The sequence below is a fragment of the Chrysochloris asiatica genome, unplaced genomic scaffold (assembly GCF_000296735.1).
Source record: "Chrysochloris asiatica unplaced genomic scaffold, ChrAsi1.0 scaffold00129, whole genome shotgun sequence".
Lineage (NCBI taxonomy): Eukaryota > Metazoa > Chordata > Mammalia > Afrosoricida > Chrysochloridae > Chrysochloris > Chrysochloris asiatica.
The window spans coordinates 9,412,759-9,430,957 of record NW_006408647.1 but is presented as its reverse complement, the minus strand read 5'-3'; the positions used below and the strand labels follow the sequence as shown (position 1 = coordinate 9,430,957).

The following is an 18,199-nucleotide window of genomic DNA, read 5'->3' as shown; positions in this document are numbered from 1 at the left end:
AAAAAAAAAAAAAAAAAAGAGTGGTAGTTCAAAACGCCTCTTAAGTAACCCCGTACAGGGTCACTATAATTCAGACCCAATACAACAGCATTTAACAACAAAAAGAACAACATATATAATTTGGAGAATACATACATTTATCTGGGCATTTAAAGTATAGGTTAGCCTATACTAATCTCCATGACTCCCTAATAGCTATAGTATTGTTGTGTAAGTGCCATAAAGTCTGTTCTGACCCATAGCAACCCTGTATAGATAAGAGTTTCAGAAAGTGGGCGGTAAATTTGCAGTTCCAACCGACTTTGCAGTCCAACACATTAACCCACAGCACCACACCAGCACTCCAAATTTATAATAGCTCTATACTTCACTGTAAGAAAAAAAAAATTTTTTTATTTGTATTCTAGTCAAGTAAACTATCAGTTTACTTGACTAGAATACAAAGCTAAGATTACCACCATCTAGTTTACAGTTCCTTATAATATAAAGAAACGTTTACTATAATATTTGAAGTTCCAGTGTGGCACTGAAGGATAAGCACTGAATCACAAGGTCAGTTTGAATCGCAAGATCAGTGGCTCAAAACTCATCAGCCATTCATAGGAAACCCTATACAGGGTCGCTATAAGTCAGAAATGACTTGATAGTACTTAACAACAACAACAACTATAATTTTTCAGTAGGATGCCCTATTCATGCTTGCCTACCCACTGTAGGTTAATGCACTGGACTGCAAAGTTGGTTTCAACACAAGGTCAGTGGTTCAAGCTCACCAGCAGCTCCTTGGAAAACCTGTACAGGGTCACTGTGGATCTGAACCAAGTTGATGGCACATAACAACAACAATAACAACATTGATAATTAGAAATTTAAAGAAAATGGAGATATTTCAGGGTTTTCATTATTGCCAAACACATCCATAATATGCATGTTTACTAACAGATACTAAGCATAATATTTAGAGTTGAAAGATAATATAATACATCAATTTCATGACACTTACCCAAAGTAAGCAAAAATTTTAGTCTTTCAGAAATATCCAAGCTCTGAAATAATTTTCTTCCCTATAAAAATAGAAAATAAGTTCTTAACATCTTCATATTTTTCATTTCTTTTACCAATGAAGTGTTTCTAGAATTTTTCATAGAAGAGAGTTTCTTCAGAAGTTTTTATTGGAATTTTAAAGTCAGCTTCAATAAAGAAAACAATTATTGGTGAAATAGCAAATTAACAATATAACATCACAAGACTTTTTCTGATGGGTCTAGGTAAGAGATGGTGAAAGAAGATGCTGATAGGATGATATGATTCAGTTGTGAATGATTGAATGACTTCCAATTGTAAAAATTTGGAGCTTTAACATGGGTATAAAATGAGTCATCTCAGAAGCAGGAAGTGGGGTCTCACTACCATCAGAGAAGAAAAGCCAGAAGTGGAGCCTGTCCTTTGGGTCACAAGATCCCTGTGCATTGAAACTCCTTGACCCAGGGACAGAAAGCTGCGACATCACAGGAGTATCAGAGGATTGGCAAGGAAGAGCAGCAGCAGACCAAGAGCCAGAACACCAGACAGAACAGTGGGACTTCCCAGTCACCTGAGCAAGTAAAGCTGAGTGACTTTAGGCAAGAGGCTTACTTACAAAGTATGGGGTGCTTCCAGGCACACAACTGGGGGAGCTAGGTTTGTTAACCTATGGATCTTGGAGGTTTAAGAAGATAGCCTGGTTTTTATGTAGAGAGAGACACTTTGAAACTGTTTTAAATCTTAAAGACTTCTGAAAGTGGAACTACAAATGGGACTATCATTTATGAAAAAAGGTCGCCATCCTCTCTCTTCTCAATCTTTTGCACTACTATCAGTGGGCTCAAGTGTGGCAACAGTCGTGAGGTTAGCCCAGGAACGGGGCAATGTTTCGTTTTGTTGTGCAAAGCGTCACTATGAGTAGTTACCGACTTCATGACACCCAATAACAACATCATATTGTTGTTGTTGTTAAGTGCCATTGAGTCAGTTCCAACACGTACTGACTCTGCACAGGGTTTCCAAGGATCAGATGGTGAGCTTGAACCTCTGACCTTGCAGTTCAAAGCAACCTAGCTGTACAGTGCACACATTAGCCCACAGAGCCACATTATATTAATCTCCTAAAAATGACGGTGTGATTTCATTAACAACTAGTTAAAATACTCTCAATGGCTCTTTAAACCTTATACAGATAGTCCTCTACTTACGACCTATTTGAGTTACAATGAACGGTGCTTACAATCATTTTTGGTTATTATTGTAACAGATGTGTGTGTGTTTTATACAGACATACCTTGTTTTAATTGTGCTTTGGTTTAGTGCACCTAACAAATACTGTGTTTTACAAAGTGAAGTTTGTGGCAACTCTGCATCAAGCAATACTACTAGTGCCATTTTTGCAACATTATGTCCTCACTTTTGGTAATTCTCACACTATTTCAAACTTTCATAATTCTATTGCATATTCAATAATATGGTATAGTGTAAACATAACTTGTATATGTACTGGGAAACCAAAAAAAAATGTAACTTTATTGTGAATATTACTTTATTGTGGTAGTATGGAACCAAACCAAGGTACGCCTGTACCATCTGGTGTTTTGCTGTGGAATAAAACACTGGACTGCAAGGTTGGTTTGAACCACAAGGTAGGCCATTCAAACTCACCAGTCACTCCTCGGAAACCCTTTACAGGGTCACTAGGAGTTGGAAATAACTCAATGCCACTTAACAACAACAACTATGTACAATATTGCAATGCGTAATTTGCTGATGCTAACAGTTTAAGATGTTCACTTACAGATGTTAAAAAACTGTATTAATACAGAGACTAATAATAAAATGTAATAATAATGAAAACATTTTTTAAAAAGGAAAAAAGTATCCCACTTATATTAGAACTGATTTATAATGGCGCTGTTGGAAGGGAAGCACCATTGTATGTAGAGAACTACCTGTGTAACTAAATAAAAATGTCTTGATTTAGCACTCAATGTCTCCTGTAATACTGCTCCAATATAACTTTTTAGTCTTTTTGCCTAGTCTTTGCTTCCCATCCCTGTTTTGTTGTTGTTGGTTTTGGAGGGGATATACACAGAAACACTCAGCAATATATAATAATTTAAACAACCAAAGGGTACATTCAGCAAGCCTGCATCTTGCCCACCAGCACTCAGTCTCTGTCCATGAATCCAGAGTCCTCAGCTTCTCCCTCTTTCCATGTCCTCATCTCTGGCAGTATTTTTTATAAGGGAATTACCACAGTTTTTGATACTGTGTATCCATTGTATAGATATTCATATTATATTGCTAAGGAACAATAATTATTTTATTTTTGTTTAAAAAAATTATATTGGAATATGAATGTAAAAAATACATAAGTGTAAATTTTAAAGTATTCAGAAGAGGACGTGGAATGAGGGATATAACTACTAACGTCAGACGGATTTTGGCTAAAAGCAAAGAATACTAAAATATGTTTACCTGTGCTTTATTGACTACACAAATGCTTTAGATTGTGTGGATCATAACAAGCTATGGACAACATTGTGAAGAATGAGTATTATGGAACGCTTAATTGTTCTCATGTGGAACCTGTACATAGACCAAGAAGCAGTTCTTCAAACAGAACACGGGAATACCAAATGGTTTAAAATTAGGAAAGGTGTGTGACAGGGGTGTATTCTTTCATCATCATACTTATTCAGCCTGTATGCTGAGCAAATCATCCAAGAAGCTGGGTTATATGAAGAAAAATATGGTATCAGGATTGGAGGAATACTCATTAACAACCTGTGATATGCAGATAATACAACCTTGCTTGCTGAAAGTGAAGAGGACTTAAAATACTTACTGATGAAGATCAAAGACCACAGCCTACAATATGGATTACATCTCAATGTAAAGAAAACAAAATCCTCACCATTGGACCAAGAAACAACATTCTTATCAACAGAGAAAAGTTTGAAGTTGTCAAGGACTTTATTCTTCTTGGATCAACCATCAACACTCATGGAAGCAGCAGTCAAGAAATTAAACGATGAACTGCATTAGGCAAATCTGCTACACAAGACTGGCTTGCACAATGTGCCCTTTGGTTGCTTAAACAATGAGACATTACTGTGTGTTTTTGTGCATATCAAAAAATAAAAAAGAGGGAATAAAGGCAAATACTGTTAACCGATGGTGCATGAAAGGGGTTGTAATCATTACAATGAAACAAAATATGATTGGTTGAGAGCAAATCCAATGTTGTCCCATGTAAAGTAAGACTCAATTAAAAATTAAAGCTCTAAAAAATTAAAAATTATTTTTTTACAGTGAAGTAAAAATGTAAGCTTTTTCTCGTCATATCTAATTACTATGCAAAGTAAAAACCCATTATTAACAAATAACTTTCCTTTCCAAAAAGCTTATCCCAAGAAATAAATAATTTATATTATTGCTTATACATACCATGCAAAGCTCAAACAAAATGATTCCAAGAGACCATACATCTGATTTGGGGCCAGAAGGTAATGGCTTTTCACTTGGCATATGTTCAGTGGTTTTGAAAATTCCTTGTGCGATTACCTCAGGTGCTAAGTACGATGGATACCTATAAAGATACATTAAAATAATGGATAATTACTATATTCAACAATGGGGAAACCAGTAGTAGTACATTTTCATCATACTTGTGATAAGTTCTATAGAAAAGTTGCATGCACTTAAACAATTGCTAGGAATATTTAAGCTAACCACTGTAATACAGATTTTTATGTCAAGGAATCAAGAATAAACTGCCTATTTATTTTTGATTCCTAGACATAAGACTTTGCATTGAACTATTATTCAAATTAAATTTTTAACTTTTTAAAACAGTATTAATTTTATTGAATAATACAAACATTATAAAATACAGATTGAAAATATATAGATTAAAAAGTAACTCTCTTTTCTCTGTAAAGTCACCCAATTGACCAGTTTAGCAATAATCTGTTTCCAAACATTTTTGTGTCCTTCCTAAGATATTTCTCCCCCCTAGGTATGTATATGTATGTATCCATGTTATATTTATGTCTGTATCTACTTATCCATTAACCAGCACTGCTTCATAAGGTAGCAACCTATATACACTATTCTATACTTTTACCTCCAACCCCTGCAGCCTAACACTATCTTTTACAGTTCATTTTATAAGAATAAATAGTTACCTCATTATTTTTGAAAAATACAAAGAATTTCATTGTATGCATATACGGAATTTATTTGCCCAAATTTGGATGAAGGATATTTTGGAAATTCCATTCTTCTATCATATATTGTGGAAATAAAAATAAATATTCCGTTTCCCACAAATGTATGTATAGCTGATAGATAAATTTTTAGAGGTGGCACCAAAAGGCTGAAAGCTGGAATATAAGGGGAAAGGAGGCAGAGTCTGGAGAAATCTACCTGTGAACTTCTTCAAGCTACTCTCTCTCATCAGGGTCCACACAACATGCATTTCTCCTCCCCCAAGATACTGTTTGATATTCCAACCCTGGAAAGTCCATTAAAGATCCAATGACTAAAGTTTATACTTAGGGGGTGGGCACATTGGCAACCTCTGTCTAGCATGCAACAAACTTCCAGACCTCTAGGCAAGAAGCATAAAACACATCATTTATACAAACAGAACCAGTAAACCACTTTTATAGGTTATGGAATCATGAAAACACTTCTGAAATACAAGTTACCAGGCTCAAGAGCGAACCTTGCAAGCAGGGCCAAGGATAGCGGTCAAAATGCACTTGGCTAATTCTTCTTGTGCAGTTGTGGATTTTATTATTATTATTATTGTTAGGCAAGGAATTCTTTATAATTCTAGATATTAATCTTGTTTTTTCCCAGTGATTATGAGTTGAAATATCTCCTACCACTTTTTGAGTTGTCTTTTCATTCTATTTACAGACTCAATGGTACATAACACCTCACAAAACTGTTAAAAGTAAACCTACAAAGATGTCTTATAAAAAAGGAAAGTGTATCAAAAATATAGTATTGTATTTTACCATTATCCAAGACATAGGACAAATTATTACTTTTGAAGTAAGTTATTTCCAGCACATCTAAATTTAAAATGTTAACATGGTTAGTGAAAAATTCAAGCAACGATGCTTTTTCAAAATTATTTCATTAAAAACTTAGACTGATGATTTCTAGAAGCACAGATGTAGTCCTTGCTACAAAATTCTAGTTTTCCTTTTAATCAAGAAATGAATGAAAACAATAAACCCTAGAATTGTTCTTTCATTGCAGATAATCATTTTCAACAAGGCTCTCTTCTTTGGTACAGTATTTGCTGTGTGTATGACTGGTGTGATAAATTTAAAGAGCTTTTAGCATCTGTTGAATGTTTCTACACATATTAAGCTACTGGCCAACTGAAATGAATGTCCAGTTTCTAACTCTTAACAATATTTTGAAGCAGATGTTAACATTTTACTTTCTTTTCTCTTAATATTTGTCTTTTGAATCAACTGTAAGCTTCTTCTGGTATAAATACTTTCTTTCAGGACTTAGCTGTTTGATCACCTTATTTTTCCTGGCTAATGTTTCATATTTTTCTCTCTGAAACTCTCTGGTTAAGACCCTTTGGGTCTAAGCCTTCAAAGCAAAACCACACCAAATGGTAAAACAAAACCATTTCTGTCTAAGCTTTCTAAACTCAGCTGTACTTCTTTAGAGTACTTGAAGTGCATTGTAGAAAAATCACCTCATTTCTTCTACTCAACACTAAAACCTAAAACACCTTGAAGCAGAAATTGAAAACATAAAGTAATTCTTCTTCAACTGTGGTAAGTGTATGTAATGTTTGGTTGCATTGTGCTTTTACAGTTGTCTTTAAAACAAACTGATGTAGATAAAAAAGGAAGCAGCAGCAACCACATCAAAAGGCAATTATCACATATGACAAAGAAGCTAGGTTTAGTATGAACTTCTTATACTCAAAGCAAGATTTTAAACAAATAGGAAATTGCAAACAATCTTTACAAAATATTGCTTTAGACTTGCAAAAAGAATTATTTGTTGCTTATGACTGTAAGCTTTTGATATGTAAAACTATATATTTATGAACATTAAGTAAGGTATTAAAAAATTCTCAATATATAATGAATTTTTTAATGGCAGGAACCTATGTTATTCATTTTGAATATCTAGCACCTAGAAAGGCATGGTGTTCAATAAATGTGTTCTGAGTGAATAAAGGAAGGAATGGCTAAAAGATTTACTATAATCTAAGGTTTATCAGTTATATCTGCTTTCAAGCTTGAAATCTGAAAGCTTGTTGACTGCAAATGACTCTAACCAAGCAAAGCTTAATTCTATCTTGTGCCTTGCTTGATTTAAGTGTTTAGATACCAATTTATCTTGAGTACCTCATGTACCTCTGATGACTGAATTGCCAAAGTATGAAGCAGAGTGTATTTGAAGGGGAGTTTGGGTTCATTTCCCCAGCTGCTGCAGGAAGAACAGAGAATCCCTCACAGGAAATCTCCTGGGAAAATCCCTTATGGCTACAATAGTCTACTGGTTGTAACTTCATTCTCCAAGGGACTCAGAGGCCATCTGTAAGCTTTCCCATTTATAATAGTTCTCTACCTACTGCTATACACACATGACTACATATGTGATGCAATGGTGCTGTCAATCATAGATGCTGGAGGAGATTCCTTTGTTCTCTGTGTTCTATATAAATTCACCATGATGAGGCAGAACTATGGATTCCATCATGACATCATATTAATGGTTTCCTTCACCTGATGTGATATATGTTGACTTGTGTCTAGTTTTTATTCCTGTTTAATACTTAATAAAAGACTGTATAAATTTATATATTTGAAGATGGGGGTCTTTTTATTGTTCATAAAATACCTTAGTAAATGAAAATTTTACAAAAGAAACCTACATTCTCAATTAAAAGATATAAGAGCAACATGTAAATGAGAGATTTGTTAGTTTATGTCATTTCTTTCAGCATTTTCTGCTTCTACAAAAAAAAAGTAACATCATATGACTCTATGCCACAATTCTCAGTAATTACTGATAGAACTGATTTTAGAAAGTCCAAAGAGCACGGGGTAATGTTAAAAAGAACCAAGAACAGATGAAAACATGCAAGTAAAGTCCTGAGATTAGATAATATGTAATATTGTATCAATATTGATTTCTCAATTTTGTTCATTTTACTGTGGCTATGTAAAAAAATTCCTTATTTTAGGAAATACAAATTGAAGTATTTAGGGGTAAAGGGAAATAATGTACGCCTCTTATTCTCCATATCAGCAGTAATCTAATGAACTCTTCCAAAATTAAATATAGATTTTCAGGTATGGAATTTACACTATTAACTCTGATATCTAGTATAACTCAAACTGATTTCATATACCATTCGGTCTTAGACAACAGGAAATTAAACTTACAAAGCTTACATGGAAAATAATATGAAAGTGATTTTTCTTTCTCTCGATGCATATGCATTGTTATTATATGAAAATCTAATGAACTTTGTTGTTGCTGTGAAGTGCCATCGAGTCGATTCAGACCCATAGCGACTCTATATAGGGTTCCGAAGGAGCAGCTGGTGAGCTTGAACTGAAAACCTTGCAGTTCAAATGGCTTTGCAGTCTGGCGCAATAACCCACAGCACCACACCAGGACTCCAAAAGTATATGAACTCTATGTATTATAACAAGAGGTGGTGGTGGTGTTAAGTGCTGTAGAGTCGGTTCCTACCCATAGCGACCCCGTAGAGGGTTTTCGAGGCTGTAAATCTTTACCGGAGCAGAAAGCCTCATCTTTCTCCTGCGAAACCACTGGTAGTATCACACTGCTGACCTTGAGGTTAGCAGCCCAACTCGTAACCACTACTACCTTATAAATATCTAACTCTATTTGAAATAGTTAATTAGTAAGCATGATAAATGGATGATCAAACATTTCTTAGCCTCTCTGCCAACCCCATGAAGGCTCAGCAATGAAGGGATCTTTAGGATACTGGGAAAAACTCACTGCTAGTCTTTAAAAAATAAATTGTAAATTAAGATGTATTAGTACAGAAAAGCTGTTTTTAGAATAAGAAAGCATTATTAAAACTAGCAAAATATACTTTTTAAAAGTTTAAAAAGTTAGAGATAGAGCTCAAAATAAAAGATATTCTTACCCAATTGGGAAATCAACATCATCACCATGAGCTGTCATGTGATAAAGTCCAAATTTAGCCAATTTAATATGCCCCTAAAATAAAAAACAACACAAAATATCTGAATGGCGCTATGTATAATGCATTAGACAGTAAGGCCAATTTGAATAGCAAGGTTTGTTGTTCAAACCCTTTACAGGGTCACTATGAGTAAGAACTGGCTCGATGGCACTTAACAACAACCAGAAACAAGAGTTATTATATATTTTATAAATTAGAAAAGCATTGTAAAAACACTAAAAACAATTATTTTACCATAATTTTATCATAAAATCTATGTCAACATTTAAATTCTGCTTTATACTCCATACGTATGTATGTTGTTGTTGTTAAGTGCCGTTGAGTCGGTTCTGACTCATAGTGGCCCTGTACAGGGTTTCCAAGGAGTGGCTGGTGTGTTTGAACTGCAAGTATGTACATATATTTTTTTTCTTAGAAATATTGGTTATTTATGTTATATTATTGAAGCCTTTTTGATAAATAAAAAATGTTCTCTCTCTTTTTTAGGGGATGGGGAGGAAGAGTCCTTGGTTAGAATATTTGCAGTAATTTCCACAAAAGAATTTTTCTTTTCAGGAAGTTGCAAGTTAAATCCTAATGTAATAAACTTTAACACTGACATAGGAGTCCTTTAAAGCAATTTGAAAACATCAGTTCAAAAATCTTCAAGATTTTGATTAAGTCTTCTAGATTTCCAATAATTTTTTGTATGGTTTGAGAAAAAACATATTATTCTAAGTGTAATATTCTGAAATAAAAATTTCATATGTCTCTTAAGTTTTTAGCCTCTTAAATGCTTCTATAAAAAATTAAGTTAATTGAAAATTGGTCAGTTTGTTTTCTTCCAAGAACTTTATTTTCCAGCATTACAACGTATTTATATTTTTAAAAAAATTTCAGAATCAATCTGAAATGAATAAGCATTTTTTGTGTGATTTTTAATATCATAAAGTAGCTTCATTGAAAGTTACAATCAGAGGAAAGAGATAATCCTACAGATACAGAAAAAAATTTCCAGGAAATAAATTCCTAAAAACTTTTTATATGCTTATTAAGAAGGAAGAATAAAACTACATTATACCTAAAAATATTTCACAATTCTTTTAAAAGTACTGTTTAGCTACATATTAAGGAATGTGGTAATTCTGTAGGCTACGCACTGGACTGCAAACCACAAGGTTGGTGGTTTGATCCCATCAGCTGCTCCTCAGGAAAAAGATGAGGCTTTCTGCTCCTGTGAAGATTTACAGCCTCAGACACCCTATACATGATGGTTGTGAGTAAGAGCCTGCTCCATGGCACTTAACCATAACTCCTTATTAAACTCCAATAAGATTCCCAAGTAAAGCAGTAGCACTCCAATATAAAAGGATGCTAGGTACCAACAGCTGATTACTAAAAGTAAATGGAAAAGGGGGAAAAGATGAACAAAGAGAAAGCACAATGAAAATAAGTTTCTAAGAAAAAATATTTTATCTAAATAATTTCAAAAGCAATAAAGCTAATTTAAAGAGGTAAGACTTGGAAGTCATCACAAAAAAACAAGTGTGAAGGGAAAAATAAAACATGAAATTTATAAAATAGGCTTGGGGAAAGGGAGAATGTATGAAAGACACATGGATTTATACAATTTAAATGGTCATGATTTTCTAACAACCACAAGGATACCACTTTCACACTCTTCGCAATATGAAGATTCTTAAACATTCTCAATGTCAGGCCCCTCTAATTAAATGAGTAAGCCTGATTTAAGAACCATCCAGCCTCAATTAATAAACATTAACTTATTATATCACTTGACACTTACCTTTTGGTCCAAAAGAATATTATGAGGGCACAGTGCACGGTGAACTATTCCATGTTTGTTCATATACTGCAAGCCCTGAAGTACCTCAAATGCTATACATAAAACCTTCGAATAGCTATAAAGAAAACAAAAAACACAGATCAGTTAGAAAGCAGATATAGAACTCGATTAAAGAATGAAATGAGGACAAAGCACAAAAGAAAAGAGATATACATTAAATCATGGAAAATAGTATCTATACTTTTTAGAAAATATCCACTTGTACATATTTTAGAATTTCTGATTACAACAGAAATGATCTGACAAAGATCTCAGAGTTTGTTAAGGTTACACAACTAGTAGCATTTGTTCTTTTCAGGAAGGGACTTGAATTTTGGTGATACAATATTTATTTTAAAAAACAACCAACAAAATCATTTGCCCTAGAAGTATGATTCCTGGTGACTCCATGTGTTAGAGAATGAAATTCCTCCTAAGGGTTTTCTTTGTTGATAGGTTCACTGCCACCACTCATCTGTCAGTTGGTCATACAATGGTGGCTTGTGAGTTGCATGATTATGGAAGCTATGCTATGTGGTTTATTTTAAACAACAGCAGGGTCACCCATGGTGGACAGGTTTTAGGTAAACTTCCTGATAAAGACAATGTAGAAAGAAGGAAACACAGACTACTTGTGAATACGCAGTCACTGACAACCTTATGAATAGTAGTGAAGCACTGTCAGCACCAGAGCATTCAATATTGAAACATAACAAAGAATACCAGAATATTATCAAATATAAGCTCCGGAAGATGAGCTCTAGGTTGGGAGGTACTCAAAATATATGGGGAAGAGCTACCTCCTCAAAGTAGAGTTGACCATGATGACACACATGGAGTAAAGCCCTCGGGACCTTCATTTGCTTATGGAACACAACTCAAAATAAAGAGAAACAGCTGTAAAACTCCACTAATAATCTGAACATGAAATGTATGAAATATAAGTCTAGGAAAGTTGGAAATAATCTAAATGAAATGGAACACATAAACATTCATATCCTAGACATTAGTGAGCTGAAATGAACTGGTATTGGCCATTTTGAATCTAACAATCTCAAGGTTTACTATACCGGCAATGACAAATTGAAGACGAATGACATCTCATTCATCATCATAAAGGACATTTCAAGATCTACCTTGAAGTATAATGCTGACTGTGCTCGGATAATATCTGTGTGCCTATGAGGTACACCTATGACAGGAATGACAAATTGAAGAGGAATGGTGTTGCATTCACCATCAAAAAGAACATATCCAGATCAGCCGTGAGATCCAACGCTGTCTGTGATAGGATAATATCCATGCGCCTACAGGGAAGCCCAGTTAATACCACTATTATTCAAATTAACGTACCACCCAATCTGAAATTGATCAAACATGCAATCATGACATATTGATCATTATTGGTGATTGGAATGCAAAGGTTGGGAGCAAAGAGGAAGGATCGGTAGTTGGAAAATATGGCCTTGGTAATAGAAATGATACTGGAGAACGCATGATAGAATTCTGCAAAATCAAGGATTTGTTCATTTCAAATACCTTCTTTAGACATCATAAGAGACTATACACATGGATCTCACCAGATGGAATATATAGAAATCAAATTGACTACATCTGGGGAAAGAGATGATGGAAAGCTACATATCATCAGTGAAAACAAGGTCAGGGGCAGACTGTGGAAGAGACCATCAATTACTCATATGCAAATTCAAACTGAAGCTGAAGAAAATGAAAACAAGTCTACGAGAGCCAAAATATGACCTTAAATATATCCTACCTGAATTTAGAGATCATCTGAAGAATGGATTTGATACATTAAACACTAAAGACCAAAGACCAGAGGAATTGTGAGATGACATCAAGAATATCATACATGAAGAAAGCAAAAAGTGATTGAGAAGACAAGAAAGAAGGAAAAGATCAAAATTCTTTATTTTCTTATCCCAACTCCTAGTTTTCATTAGCATATTACTTTTACATTATCAAATTTTACAATGGGATAAAAGAAAGCTAATACAATGTAAGAGTTCTGGTGTGGTGCTGTTCTTAGTAGAGTAATTTAAGTACTAAGGAGGGAAGAGAAAAGTTTGGGGCAGTTGGTTACATATGGGATAGAGAAAAAGGGAAAAGAAGAAGAAGAAAAATAAGATTAGTTATTGTTCAGAGAGGAATGGTGGGGACCATCTTGAAATTTCTCAGGCAACTGTGAAGGCAAGAGGCCAGTAAATGGCAAAGAAGCATTCCACTTATTTTTTTGCTATTGTTTGATGGTTTTGTTTGTTTTCCTTTTCTTTTATGGGAGTGTTTTCTTGCCTCACATGACAGGAAAGAGTAACTGCGGCCATACAGCCCAACCACAGCCATAACCTCTTGTGGTGGTGGTGGTTATGTGCTATGGAATCGGTTCTGATTCATAGTGACTCTATACAGGGTTTCAAAGGTTGTAAACCTTTATGGAAGCATAAAGCTTCATCTTTCTCTTGCAGAACCACTGGTAGTTTCAAGCTTCTGATCTTGAGATTACCAGACCAACTCATAACCACTATACTCTCCAATTAGACTAGAATCATATCAGCTGCTATACACTGGATCAATGACAACAAGCAACACCAGTTAAATTCAAACTGAACTGAAATACATGAACAGCAAACAAAGAACAGTGCAAAAGCTCATCTTTTGATCACAACCACCAGAACCTAAGACTACATCAGCATACATTTATTAACTTAATTCAAGTACAACAACACTATAATACCTCTAAAGCAACAATCTCTGTTCACATGAAAAATAAAGACAGAGTAGCTCAAACGACCAAGAAGCTGACCTAGAAAATGTTTCTTAGGTAAAAGAGATCATGGACTTGCATAAATGATATTTAGTTACCTTCAAACTATTGGCAGAAAGGTTGAGGAAAGCAAGGAAAAATTCAGAAAAGTGCTAAGGAATAATCAAACAAAATAGATAAGGATTGGAGACAATATAAAACTTGCAAACAGAAATCTAGAAGACTAATTCTAAGATATCCAAAATGGACCATACATTAAAAGGGCAAAGGAATAGGTTTCAATCAATGGAGACAAAAATTAGTGAGCTAGAAGATAAATCTTTCGATACTAGCAAGCTAGAAGAACAATCAGAAAAAAAGAAAGAAAAAAATCTGAAGAAAGCCTACAATTCATGTAGTACAGTATGAAGAGGTATAACTATGGGTGATCAAAGCTGGAGAGCAAGAAGAGACAAAGAAAACCACAGAAAAGATAGTTGAAGATCTGTTGGAAGAAAATTTGTCTAACATCATCAAAGATGAAAAGATAAGCATTAAAGAAGAAGAACTAACTACAAACAGGATAGATTCCCCCAAAGAAAATTATCAAGGTATATCACAGTCAAACTCTCCAAAATCAAAGATAAGAATAAAAGAATCCTGAGAGTAGCTCAGGAAAAATGAAACGTTACCTACAAAGGAAAACCAATAAGACTAAGTTCTGATTTCTTAACGGAAACCATGCAGGCAAGGAGGCAATGGAGAGACATATGTAAAACCCTGAGAGAAAAAAACTAAAACAAAAACAAAAAACTGGTAACCAGGGATTATATAAGCAGCAAAGCTGTCTTCAAATATGATGGTGAAATGTGAACATTTCAGATAAACAGAAATTAAAGGACTTTATAAATCAAAGCCAGATTTACAAAAAAATACTACAAGAAGGTCTTTAGACTGAGAACTAACAGCAGCAGACAACAGCCAGAGATTGACATACATGGCAACACCACTCAGAGTTCAGTCTACATATGTAAGTATCTAAAGTAGAACAAAGCTACAGGACTGAAAATAGGGATTCAGAAATATGAATGCATACTCAGGACAATTACAAAGCAAAAAGAGCACTAAGTATAGTTGCAGAGACTCCCACCTCATGCCATATACAAAAACAAAGTCAACATCAATTAAAGACCTAAATGTAAAACCCAGAACTATAAAGTCATCAATTAAAAACTGGAGACAAACTTAGGGGCTCTAATAAATGGTACATACACACTATCCAAAGTTACATAAACACTAAAGCAGTAAAAAGCAAATAGATGACTGGGACCTCCTGAAAATTAGAAAATTCTGTTTATCAAAAGATCTCACTAAAAGAGTAAAAAGCCAGCCCACAAGCTGGAAAAAAAGAATTTTCCAATGGCATACAAGACAAGGGACTAGTTTCTAATATTTATAGAAAACTACAGCAAAACAATATACAACCCAATTAAATACTGGGCACAGGACATGAACAGATACTTCACCAAGGAAGACATCCAGGCAGCCAACAAATAAATGAAGAAATGTTCACAATCATTAGCCAATAGAGGGATACAAATCAAAACAACAATAAGGTGTCATCTCACAGTAACAATAACAGCAAAATTGAAAAACACAGAAAATAAAAAATGTTAGCAAGGGTGTGGAGAGACTAGGACCTCTTACACTGCTGGTTGGACTATAAAATGGTTCAACCACTCTGGAAAATGGCAATGGCAATTCCTCAGGAAGTTTAAAACAGAATAACCTTATGACCCATCAATGCCTCTACTTAGTATAGATACACAAGAAATATGAGTAGGACACTAGTAGCTTCTACCAACTCCGGCAATCTGAAATTGATCAAACATGCAATCAAGAAATATTGATCATTACTGGTGACTGGAATGCAAAGGTTGGGAGCAAGGAGGTAGGATGAGTAGTCGGCAAATATGGCCTTGGTGATAAAAATGATGCTGGAGATTGTATGATAGAATTCTGCAAAACAAATGATTTGTTCATTTCAAATACCTTCTTTAGATAGCATAAGAGATGATTACACACATGGACCTCACCAGATGGAATACAAAACAAGGGCAGGGCCAGATTGTGGAACAGACCAACAACTGCTCATATGCAAATTCAAACTGAAGCTGAAGATGAGTAGCATCTGCTTTGATGAGTAGCATCTGGGATATTAAAAGCTCAAAGTGGCTCTAAGTTTCAGCTATTGGTCTCTCCAGGTGCAGAAGAAAGAAGAGAGATGAGAATTAAAGATGCTTGGAATCAATTATTGTAAGAGACTAATAGAATGTGTGAACATCAGTCTCCACACTCTGAGATCAGAAGTGGACGGTGCCCAACTACCACTACTGTCTACTCTGAAAGGGATCACATCAGCAGGTCCTGGATAGAGCAGCAGAAATATCAGGGGGAAAATTCAAAATTATGAATAAAATAATACACACCAGGCTTACTGGTCAGAAAGACTGGCGGAACCTGAGAAGATGGCTGTCAACCACCCTTCACGAACTCACCCTTGTGGACCAGCTTCCAGACAAGCAGTAGACAGGTATATAGAGGGACCAACACTAGTAAGGTATGCTCACTGAATGATGACGGAATGGTCACTCTCCTAAAATCAAAGGGGCAACATGCACCTAAGGACAAAGGTCAGAAGGGATGGTAAGACAGGCAGAATAGAGATGGGAGTCATAAGGAAGAAGCAAGATGACTGTTGTACCACGGAGAGAACTGCCATCATTGAGAGGAAACAAAGAGTATGATTTTTAATGTATAATTGATGATCTGGTTTGTAAACTTTCATTCAATTCACAATAAAAAGCTTAAAAAAAGTAAAAGCATTATCTTCATTTCCTCTGTAATAAGCATTTTTGTTGCTGGTTTGTTTTGTCTTTACTATATTTTCTTTCTTGACCACTCTCTTTCTCTCAAACTATTTTTCCCTCAGATTTCCAGTAGTTTGGGTTGTCAGTCATATTTTTAAATGAAGCAAAACTTTGATGTTGTTGTTGTTAACTGTTGTCGAGTTGGTTCTGAGGAGCAGCTGGTGGGTTTGAACTACTGAATTTTTGATGTTTGCAGTTCAGTGTTAATCCTCCATGAACTGTATTTTTTAAAGCCCAATAAAGATTATTATTTTAAAATAATTCTATTCAAACAGATCTTTTAGTACTGTACTTCTTTAGCAAATAGTTTCTCCCACATTAAAGTGTCACCAGTTACTTTTGAGCAAGTAGAATATGTATGAAAGAGGAATAATTTCAATTAACAGAGTTGAACTGGTTTTCATGAACATTAAAAAAAAAAAAAACCTGTATAAATGGTGAAATTTAGAAATTTAAAGCAAATTTTATTTTTAACCTATATTACAGAAGTAATATTGCACTGTAGGATCGGCACTGTATTTTTAACTGAAAGGTCAAGTCCACCAGCTGTTCATTGGGAGCCTTATACAAGGTTGCTATGAATTGGAACCAACTGGACAACACTTAACAACAACAATAAATTTAGACTAATGTATAAAGCACACCTCACCCCTTGCCTTTTTAAAAATAAAAACTTTCCTTTGGATTTTTTAACAACAACCAAACATAAGGACATAGTTCCTCTGAGGTCATTTGGCCCTACAAGTGAACTTTAAAAGTAGATTATCTTGTCCTTGTTCTCCTTAGTTCTTTTTCTATCATGCACGCATACTCGTAGTTCATAAATTCTTAAGAGCTGTTGCCATACTTAGTTAAACCACTAGAGGACCTCAGCTGCACACTACTCCAATAAAGATGTCTTTCATGAAATTAAACCTTTAAAATGATTTTTCCATTAAAACAGTTTTGAAATAGCTGAACAAAGACTGCACATTCTATTTTTTGGTACTGTGCTTCTACATTTTAATTGTAAGACACAATATAAAAAATCTTGTATGTCAAAATCACATTCATGCTAAAAATCATGATGAGCACATGAACCTAAATCAGCTTTAAAAATTTAAACATAAAGCTAAAGCTCATGACATACTCTTTCATTTATTACTTGTGACTATATGTGAATTGAAATTAATAGACTCAGTATTCTTGTTTCAGCCAGACAGTAAATAATGCTTGCTTTTCTGTCCCTTTGTATTCTTAACATTTAAATTTAAATATTATTTTAAAACATAGAACACAGATATGTAGGAAAAGAAAATAATGTTATGGTCTAGAATGAGGAGAGGAAGAATCAGTTTTTGTGGGATTTTGCTTTCTTTTTGTCTTTAATACAGCTGGAAACATTGGTCATGAGATTTTTTTTTTTTTTT

The 18,199-nt window shown here is 34.5% G+C and overlaps 1 protein-coding gene across 3 annotated transcripts in view; it reads right to left on the bottom strand.

Moving 5' to 3' along the window:
* The window catches only part of TBCK (TBC1 domain containing kinase), a 343,431-nt gene that overhangs the window by 270,573 nt on the left and 54,659 nt on the right, over positions 1-18,199 (bottom strand). Inside the window, exons 3-6 of one of the 3 annotated variants that reach the window (XM_006869331.1) lie at positions 11,058-11,172; positions 9,212-9,285; positions 4,480-4,621; positions 1,004-1,064 (exon numbers count right to left, since the gene is read on the bottom strand). In XM_006869331.1, coding sequence (XP_006869393.1) covers positions 1,004-1,064; positions 4,480-4,621; positions 9,212-9,285; positions 11,058-11,172 — 392 coding nt within the window. The remainder of the gene's footprint in view (positions 1-1,003; positions 1,065-4,479; positions 4,622-9,211; positions 9,286-11,057; positions 11,173-18,199) is intronic. The other 2 variants (XM_006869332.1, XM_006869333.1) reach the window with 2 other exon arrangements.